The sequence below is a fragment of the Bubalus bubalis genome, chromosome X (assembly GCF_019923935.1).
Source record: "Bubalus bubalis isolate 160015118507 breed Murrah chromosome X, NDDB_SH_1, whole genome shotgun sequence".
NCBI classification, from domain to species: Eukaryota; Metazoa; Chordata; class Mammalia; order Artiodactyla; family Bovidae; genus Bubalus; species Bubalus bubalis.
Window position 1 is genome coordinate 118,830,869 of NC_059181.1, and position 10,551 is coordinate 118,841,419.

The 10,551-nt window shown below is 46.8% G+C and overlaps 1 protein-coding gene across 1 annotated transcript; it reads right to left on the reverse strand.

Annotated features, from left to right (window-relative positions):
• Positions 1–7,015: 7,015 nt before the first annotated feature.
• On the reverse strand, positions 7,016–8,342 carry LOC102404595 (UPF0472 protein C16orf72). The gene has a single exon (XM_006074653.4). It carries the CDS (start codon positions 8,260–8,262, stop codon positions 7,429–7,431), a length of 834 nt encoding a protein of 277 aa, XP_006074715.1. The 5' UTR covers positions 8,263–8,342; the 3' UTR covers positions 7,016–7,428.
• Positions 8,343–10,551: the final 2,209 nt, after the last annotated feature.

Here is a 10,551-nt window from a genome sequence, read left to right on the forward strand (position 1 = left end):
TCAAACTTCATCATGTGAACTTTTCACAAGGAACAATCTCCCTTAGACAATTCCATTCAGAGATACTATCCGTGAAACTGGGACTCGGGTAAGGGGTGACATCACAGGCTTCCCTCTCTGACCGGGGTCATGACCACCAAGGTTGTATTCGAGAGGCTCCCATGTGGTGTGGCACAGACTTTCTTAATCATCTAACATTTCTCCCAACTTTCCCAGAAGCTTCCAATTTAAGATAGCTACACTTAAACACAAAATTGGGTACTGATGTCAAGAAAGCCTGGGATTTCAAGAAGGGAAGAATGAGAAATTTGCAGCCAGGGTCTCTACGAGGGATACGAGAGGAAATGCAAGACACACTATATAATATGTGCCATATGTAGGGGTTTGGGGCAGTGTACTAGGAATCCTAGAAACACAAAGGATTCTATCCAACAAAGAGGCTGGGGGGGGGGGACAAGAAAAAGGTGAGAAAATGGTAGTTGAAATGCCCAAAGCCCAAGTTTAGAGATGAAAGCTTTGACCACGGCAGAAGGCTTATTGCACTGATGTGGTGAGCCAGCTTGCCAGCAGTTAGACAGGAGGGCAACACACGGCTGTAGTCAGCGGAATGTGGGGTTGTTTTCAGAAAGGCCTGCCTGGCAGCTCCTGAAGATGAGGAAAGCAGCTCATGCATTTAGGATGGTTTCTATTTCTGTTCTTGCCAGAGTTGGGCCATGTGGACTCAATGGACTTCCAGGTGCCCCTTTATTAATAGTCCAATGAGTCTATGAACTCATCTCTCTTTGAAACATCCTCCTGCTTGACCTGCTATTTTTGAGAAAGGAAACTTCCCAACTAAGGGGGCATTTGACTCTAATATACCCCTTAAACATTCAATATTGTTTTAACTTCTTGACCTTCTAAGGAAGATGGAACAAAAAGAGAGAGAGGTAAGCTGCTACATTCCCATCTTACAAGTGGCCAGGCCATTACCACCCAGTGAGTGAAGCTTGGAATTGTGTCAACATGGCAGTCCTGATTTTAAGGAACTCACAGAGCTCAGCTGTTCAGACACTAGATCATTGAAATGAGACTATCACAGAAAGAAGGTCGTCACTACCACTGCCAATTAAATCAGAGACCAGAAAGTGCCAGAGTTTGCGTAAACCTTAAAGATTATCTAATAAAACCAACTCCTTTATTTCATATCAAGCAAAAAAAAGGGCTGACTTGTTCAAGGTCAGTTATTAGGAAGGTCAAGACCTAAGCCAGGATCTTGTGTGCTTGCCACTGAAGCCTGAGACAGTACAATTATATTTACAAGCAAGAAAGAACACTGATAACTTTTTATATGCTACACTTCTTTGGGGAAGCACATTTAATACCTAATTAAAACCACTCCTTCCTCCAAAGTTTTGCTTTGAGCTGTTCTTCCCACAATGTAATTCTATGACAAAAGTAATTCATTCATTTAAAAAAAAAAAAGTTTGGTGTAATGCTGAATATGCTTTTTCAGTGTACATGTGCAGTAATGCAGATTCTTACCCACCTCCTATAAGAGACCCTCTTGCGGTGAACATTTTAAATTCTTTTTAACTTTCTGCATATTAAAAAGCAGAGACATAACTTTGCTGAGAAAGGTCCATCTAGTTAAAGCTACGGTTTTTCCAGTAGTCACGTATGGCTGTGAGAGTTGAACCATAAAGAAAGCTGAGTGCCAAAGAATTGATGCTTTTGAACTGTGGTGTTGAAGAAGGCCCCTAAGAGTCCCTTGGACTGCAAGGAGATCAAACCAGCCAATCCTGAAGGAAATTAACCCTGAATATTCATTGGAAGGACTGATGCTGAAGCTGAAACTCCAATACTTTGGCCACCTGATGTGAAGAACTGACTCATTAGAATAGACCCTGATGCTGGGAAAGACTGAAGGCAGGAGGAGAAGGGGATGACAGAGGATGAGATGGTTGGATGGCATCACCAACTCAATGGACATGAGTTTGAGCAAGCTCCAGGAATTGGTGATGGACAGGGAAACCTGGCGTGCTGCAGTCCATGGAGTCACAGAGTCAGACACGACTGTGCAACTGAACTGGGAATGAACTTGGTGTTTTACAGTCTCCTGGGGCAAAGACAAACTAACAAACACAGTGTTAAGTCCTAAGTGGGAACTCTGGGATGAGGCATTTAATCATAACTTGGAAGGGCAAGGAAGATATCCAAAAAAGTAAAAAGGTCAATCATGAGGTGAGCTTTGAAGACTGACCTGGAGTGAAGTAGACAAAAAGGAATTTAGGGCAGGGCATCAGAGGCCAAAGAAGCAATAAGGTAAAATGGCCCAGAGTCCAAAGATTATAAAAAGTTTAGGAAACTTTAAGTGGTCCAGGTTGGCTGGTGGCTAGAGTGCAGTGGTAGTGGCAAGGGGTGACTTATATTCCCTGAATGCATAACTCCAACAGCTGCCCCTAAACAAACACAACAGAGAAAAGAAAGTATGCTTGCCAGGCCAGAGAGACTTCACAACAGCGCAAGTTTCCTAGTTCCACTTGATCATCAACATATTAATTAAAAGGCCAAACACAATATAACTGAGGAAGGTCCAGTGAAGAGAGCAACGGGCTGGAACCAGCTAGGGGGTAGCAGTCTTACCAGTAAGTCACTGTGGCCCTCCCTGATGAGGTCAGTTGTCCCATTTGTAAACTGAATTGTTAACCCTGCGCGAGATGATCTTTAAGGTCCCTCTTGATCTAAATTTGGGAAGAATTCCAGAGTCCAGAGATGATAAAAAGTTTAGGAAACTTTAAGTGCTCCAGGTTGGCCAGTGGCTAGAGTGCAGTGGTGGCAAGGGATGACTTATATTCCCTGAATGCATAACTCCAACAGCTGCCCCCAAACAAACAGAGAAAAGAACGTATGCATATACTATTGGAAGAGGTCGGTAAACCTCCTGATTAACTAACAACAAATCCTCCCCTGACCTCTACTCCATCATCAGTTCACAAAGGGCAAAGTGATCTAAGTGCAATGTTCCCTGTTTTAATTTTGATTAGGAAGCAGTGGTCTAATGAATAATATCTCAGCTAGAGGTTAGGAAATCAGAGCCTTCTCTCAGTCTCCTATGAAAGGACCAAATGAGGAAACATCAGTTAATAACGTTTTTCCTCCGTCTTCTCAACTGTGCTCCTAGAAGAAAAATGTGTGCAATATGCAAAGTCATGATGAAGATAATACGTACAAATGGGGAGATTCACTTTAAGCTGGCACACAGGTTCACCAGCAATGATAATTTAAAACGAGCCCCTTGAATCAATCACAAATCTCACAATGGGGTCACTGGAGTTTCAGACTTCACTGTGCACCATGACCACTGACACCTCCTCCTGAAAGGAGGTCACTTCCAGGACCCTCCCACTGAGACTGTAATTCACCTGGAGGGGGCTTCTGAAGCGGCCAGCTTCAGAAGCAATTCAGTGGATTCTCAAGGGAGGTGGTCATGGAAATGACCACACTTTGCAAAATGCTGAATCAAATAGTCAGGAAAAGGCTGCAGGGGAGAATCATCTAGAAATTAGAGAATGAGCTTCAGGTGCCTTTCCTGGGCAGTAGATACACAGAGAAAGAGAGCAGAATAGCTATAACTGGGCCTGGATGAGGGCTTACTTATCCACCAATTAAATGAATATTTATTGTGTGCCCATGGATCAGGCAGTTAAGCTCTGGGGGTTACAGAAGGAAACAAGACAAATGAGGTCCCCGCCCTCGTACTGACATGTCCTCTTGCAACTCTCTAAACCTACCTGTTAAAACTGCTGTGGTGGCTCAGCCAGCCTTGTAGCCCTAAATGCCCCAGCGATTTCCTGCAGGACGGCTCTCCAACACAAGAAGCAGAAGAATGATAAAAGGCAGGGTTGTTTTGTTTCTTTAAGGCTAGCCCATCAAGAGATTCTGCAGCTGGAACTGAAGGCTTTCTCAGCCTAGAAGCAGTGCAGAACACACAGGAAGGTGCCTCCTACCTGCTATGGTCTGAAGTGTGTGAGGTTCTAAGTAAGCAAAGGCTTCCCAGAGAAAGCCCTGTTAAGTCAAACATCTCCACAATCCTGGTTAACCAAATGGCAATTTCCACAGGAAAAAGCATCCCACGGGAATAGCCTGGTTCCCACCAGCTCCAGTGTCTCACTGCTGGACCAATCTTCCTAAAGCACAGATTGAGTGGTATCACCCTGCCCCAGGACAGAACCTAAAGCACTGGGCCAGGCATTTGAGACCCTCTGTACTTTGGCCCCTACCTCCCCCTGCCTCTACATACCCAGCACCTATGATCCCCTGAACACAGTTTACTGTTTTTCTCTTTCCCAAACTTTGTTATATTCTTCACCTGCTAGGATTGCCTGGGCCCTCCCTTCCTACCTGTTCTGGGAACCTGTTCAAAGGCCACCTCCTCCACAAGCTGTGACCCTCTGGGCAAGGAAGGCCTCTGTTTTTATGCACAGCCCTTTGGTGCTTTGCATACAATTAGAAATGCTTTCTGGACTGTATTTTGGCTTTCCAGATGGCACTAGTGATAAAGAACCCACCTGCCAATGCAGGAGATGTAAGAGATGTGGGTTCAAACCCTGGGTCAGGAAGATCCCCTGGAGGAGGGCGTGACAACCTACTCCAGTATTTTTGCCTGGAGAATCCCATGGACAGAGGAACCTGGCAGGCTACAGTCCATAGGGTTGCACAGGGTCAGACACGACTGAAGTGACTTAGCACGCTGGACTATATTATCTTTCAAGCCAGGATGTGCTTTTTGAGGATCAGGGTATTTTTTATGTTTTTTAAACATCCCTTCTCAGGGCCTAGCATGGTGCCTCAGTCTGTATTTGCAAAGTGCCTCAATAGCAAGTTTTTAATTGTACTAGGGAATTCATTTTATTTTGTTGTATTATTTCAATGCACTAGTCGATAACAAATCTATTTCAAAGGCCACACTAATGAAACAAAAACTTTGATATCAACCTAAAGGCAAGGATGGAGAAGGCCATTGCACCCCACTCCAGCACTCTTGCCTGGAAAATCCCATGGACGCAGGAGCCTGGTGGGCCGCAGTCCATGGGGTCGCTAAGAGTCAGACACGACTGAGCGACTTCCTTTCACTTTTCACTTTCATGCATTGGAGAAGGAAATGGCAACCCACTCCAGTGTTCTTGCCTGGAGAATCCCAGGGACGGGGGAGACTGGTGGGCTGCCATCTATGGGGTCACACAGAGTCGGACACGACTGAAGCGACTTAGTAGTAGTAGTAAAGGCAAGGTATTACACATCTATATATACTGTTTTGTGCACTGGTTTGGGGAGAGCCTGGGGAAGATTTGGACATTTTAACTTTCCCCCACCCCTTCTATAACCTCACTCCCAACTCCTCCACCCCCATCCCACCCAGTTTACCCTTTCATCACCTCTACTCCACCTCACACTTATTCAGAACCACTTTGGCCTTTTATGTATCACTAGGACTTTCACTTTCAAACCCTTTCCATCTTTACCCACCTTCTCATAGTCTTCCAGGCCAGAGGAAGTAGATCTTTGACTACTGTACCAGTTGCAAGGTGCATCTCTCAGGCAATTTTAGAACTACAAGCCAGCCCTAACCTCCAGAGTGATGACCCTGAGTACTCACAAGTTAAACACACTTATAATTAATACAAGATCTGGGATATTTAGGCACCTTTTAACTATGAAACAGTAGTTTCCATCTCAAACACAGAGATTCTGTTTTTTCCTGATTTCTAAACCAATCTATTTTTTTTGCCTTTTGCAAACTATAGTGGATTTTAACGTTTTACTGATTTGTATTTATGGAGAAGGGAGAACATTAATGATTTAGGTACCAAGCATTGTGCTAGATACTTGAAATATGGGCTTTATCTTACCGTCACAGTGACTTTAGGAGACACATAGTTCCATTTTACAGATGAAAAACTGAGGCCAAAAGACATTAAGTGATTTGCCCAAAATCACACAATGTATCTGTGGGACTACCATTCTACTGTTGATATTTTTGACACAAAGTACATGCTCTTTTAATTAGATCATGCTATACCCTTAAATGGGGCTTCCCTGGTGGCTCAGTGGAGAAGAATCTACCTGCCATACAGGAGGCCTGGGTTCAATCCTTGGGTCAAACAGATCTCCTGGAAAAGGAAATGGCTACCCACTCCAGTATTCCTGCCTGGGAAATTCCATGCACAGGCTCCCAGAGGAATCCGGCAGGCCATGGAGTCACAAAGAGTCAGACATGACTTAGCGACTAAACAACAATATAACCTTAAATGGTGCTTCCCCAGTGGCTTAGCAGTAAAGAATCTGCCTGCAATGCAGGAGATGCAGGTTCTATCCCTGAGTCAGGAAGATCCCTTGGAGGAAAGCATGGCAACTCACTCCAGTATTCTTGCCTGGAGAATCCCATGGACAGAGAAGCCTGGTGGGTTATAGTCCATAGCGTGGCACAGAGTTGGACACCACTGAAGCGACTTAGTACACACACACATACCCTTAAATAAAACCCAGAAACTCATTCTACTTTGTCTTCCACTTCAAAACAGAGATCACCAAAAAGATTTAACTTCAGAACAAGGGACATTTTATATCCCTAAGAAAAAGGAATACCACCAAGCCACCAGGAATGCCGTCTTTGACCTCAGGCTCTCAATTGTTGGCTTAACTTTCCTAAAAAGGGTGTTAAATTGATTCAATAGCAACTTATTACCTGTCCAACCATCATAGCACTTTACCTCATCACATAATCACCAAAATGACTATTTTAAGAAAGAAAACTCACAGCCTCAGAGATACACCTTGCACAGTTTCTATCTAGAAATCAGGTTCATGGTATGTGGAGCCAAAACAGAATGTTCCAGATTTCACAAAGATGTCAAGTTTTGCATTCTGATAAAAGGTAACTGAACTAGAAGGAAAAAAACAAAAATGGTTAAAGCAAACAATCAACCAAACAGTAAAGGATAAGACTATCCCATACCCAAGCAAACACCTGTTAGTCCTTCTAAGACTTTTAAATAAAGTCACATTTATTCATTCAACAAACATTTATTAAGCACCAGCAATTGCGCTAGATGCTACGGAATATAACTGTGAACAAGATAAACCAGGCTCCCGCTTGACCGGATACTTCTGCATTAAATGGTCTTACTAACTACTACAAGGTACTTGTACTCTGCTAGTATTATAATTCTGGGAAAGTCAGAGTCATAGGAAGCCTCTTCTGGAATACTTAAGTTTTTGTTGTTGTTGTTTGTTTTTGTTTTTTGGGGTTTTTTTTTTTTTTTTGTGGCAAACTGATAGAAATCTTTGTTTAACTTAGAGAAGAGATCATCTGAGGACCCTTTTGACGAGCAAGTTGATGGCCCGGCAAAATGGCAGCTGGCGACCCACCATGCAGTTCAGACCAGTTTAGGCCATTCGGTTGCGCTTGTGGGTTGGGGAGTCCGTGTCGCCATCACCGCACTCGGCCGAGGTGCGCTTGCGGGACCCCCCACTGTCCAGGCAGAGCGCCAGTTCTTCACAGTCGATTGGGCTCAAGTCATCCTCGAGGAAGCTACTTCTTCGGCGGCCAGCGCCGGCGACCTCGCTGGCTTGAGGCGGGGAGCCAGGCGCGCCGGACTGCACGCTAATGCTGGCCATGGCGCCACTGAGGCCGTGAAGGGCGATGGCCTCGTGGAACGGCTGCAGGTCGACGTCCACCGATGAGCCCGATCCGGTGGCGGCGGCCTGGCTGGGGGCCTCAGAGGCCGGTTTCGCGGGCATCCTCGAGATGCGAGACGGCGGCGGGGGCGCCGGGGGCACCTTGCCACACAGGAAACTGATCAGATCTTCACGAAGGATGATGCTCCGGCCCTTCTTCACCCATTCCAGCACATCTTTGATGCGACGCTGGTGGCCCACCTGGATGCCCAGGTCAAAACTTCGTTGGTGGGCATGCCCGCTCTCTTTGTAGAGGCTGGTCACGGCCATGGCTGCATTCTGGAAGGGGTCCCACATGGAGAGTCCTGGCTGTTGGCACCCGGCATCCTTGTAGAGCTGGGCCACGGCGGTGGCTGAGGTCTGGAAGAGGTGCCACAGCTTCTGCTGCTCGCTCTTGAGCCCCGCCGTCTCGGGGGCTGCCTCCTCCTGCAGATCCGGGGGCAGCTCCTCTTCCTGCTCCACCTCGGCCAGGCACTGGCGTTCCCACTTAGAGAACCAATGCTCCGCGACCTCGGCCTCGCCCTCCTTCGGCTGCTCCTCCATCCTCCTCCTTCTGGCCGCTCCTCTCCTCCACCTCCACCTCCTCCTCCGCCTCCTCTGGCTTCTCCACCTCACCTCCGGCTCCGAGCTCCCCTCCTCCTTCTGCGACCACCGCCGCCGCCGCCGCCGCCGCCGCCGCTGCTGCTGCCGCCGCCGCCGCCGCCGCCTCCTCAGCCACCGCGAACACCGCCGCCGCCTCCTCCGCGTGCGCCGGCGGGCGGGAGCGCGGGCGGCGGGGCCCTGAGGCCAACGGTTCCGGCGCGCCGCCCGCGGCCCCGGTGCACGCCCCGCCCCGCCCCGCCCGGCCGAGTCCTCACTACAGCATGGAGATAACTCCGCAGCCGCCGGCGCCGCCTCGCTGCCCCCTTCCGGCCCCGCGGTGCGCTCCTGCGCCCCCCCACACCCCCGCCCAGGGCGCCGCGGCCTCCCCGCCGCCGCCGCAGCCGCCGCGGCCCCGCAGCCCGGTCCCAACCCCCGCTCCGCCGCGGCAGCCGCACCGGGAACTCGGAGGGGGGCCGGCTGGAGCGCTACCTCAACGCGGCGCTTGCCTACTGCTTGGCCCCCTTTTCACACATTTTTGAGACTTGTCGGCTTCATCCAATGAGCTGATCAAATTTTACATCCTATGTTGCCAGAGAGGATTATGGGGCAACTTCATGGTGTCGATCACATCCAGGGCGCCGATCCGGGAAGGCCGGGGGTTAGAGTGGAAAGAGCACGGCCCTCATGAAGTCGGCATCCCGGCAGTGCCCTCCACACAGGAGGTGCCCAGGAGAAGTGTTTTCCATGGATCGAAGCAGTCATTTTATGAAGGGGAAAAAAAAATCAGTTCAGGCATTTGCCGTCCCGCCCCTCCCGGCTTTTCCAGCCTCAGTTTCCCCAAGTGCCCAACCAAGCTGTTGGATTTGGTCTCTGGAAAGCACCTGCAGTCGTGATTTAGAACTTTATTGCTGGCCCTGTAAAGCACCTCTTCCAGGCTGGTTGGGTACTTATCAAATTCTAAGAGTTACAGTCAGAAATGGCATTGATTCACTCCCCCGCCCCCCCCATATTCTTTCAAGTTGTTTTTGTTTTTGTTTTTGTTTTTGTTTTTGTTTTTGTCATTTAAAAAAATCGGTTGAGGCGTTTTCTGTGTGGTCTACATTCAACTACTGACAATTCCAGGATGAAGAAGTGAGAGGAAAGAAAATAGGCAAATGAAATCCCAAACGCGGGATTTTATGCTCTAGTGTAAAATTTAGTACCTTTAAGGAGGTGGGGTGGGGGGAGTTTATCTAATTTGCAACACTCCAAAAATTCTAGCTAGTTAAAACACCATAATAATACCCAAATTGAGCTAAAATGGTATGCGATACTGAAGTTTTTTCCTTGGGTTCGGTAACAACCTCTTATAATGATGCAGTCCTTTTTTCAGTGCAGACAATTCCAGATCAAACTGCGTTTAAAAAAAAAAATTATCATGAGCTAAGAATAACGTCAAAAATGGAAGGAACTAACGTAATACTTTTTTTTTTAATTTGAGGAAAAAAGAGTTTTGCAATTGTTCTTATAGAATATCTGCTGTCTCCAGAAAGCCTTCCAAAGATAATTCTAGCAAAATATACTTAATAATTCCCAAGTATGAAGATTAGTATATAAAATAAAATGATATAACCATTAAGCTTTATCATCTTCCTTAAAAGAAATACATGTTTCTAAGTTTAATATAAAAGAGAAGAAGACGAGAGGATTGTGCCCTTTCTCTGCAAACCGGGCTTTTTCACGATTCATTAAACCCTTTTTCCATATGTGTAATTGGACTCTTCTCATTTACATAAACGAGGGATGAGGCAAAAGACCTAAGATCAGCCCAAAAGGAGAAATACATTTCTCATTCTCCTATGTTAAGAAAATATTGTTAAAGAAAACTCCAAGAAGGCAGAGCCTCCTCCCCCCTCCACACCCACATATACTAGCCCTGAACTAGTTCATGGCCAAGGAGATAGCCCTTTGCCAGAGCTTTAGGACTACCCTGAATATGGTGCCTCAGAGTTATTATCAGAGGCACATGTTTTTATTTTCTCTAAGTAAAAAAACTTGGACCGAAATGACCGACAGTAGGTCAGCATATCCTATTTTCTCCCCTCATTTTTGATTGGGTTAAAAAGCAAGAAGAAAGACTGCAGTGTCTTTGAAAGAGCACAACCCTCTGCTTGGGCTTGAGTTGTCTGGCTGGTATCCTCCATTCAGTTGGTTTCAGCACCTGATTAATTAGTTAATTAGTACTTAGAGCTGACTAGCCCCGGTCGGCAA

Excerpts from the sequence above, each read along its gene's own strand:
- LOC102404595 (XM_006074653.4), bottom strand. The coding sequence starts at position 8,262 with ATGGAGGAGCAGCCGAAGGAGGGCGAGGCCGAGGTCGCGGAGCATTGG.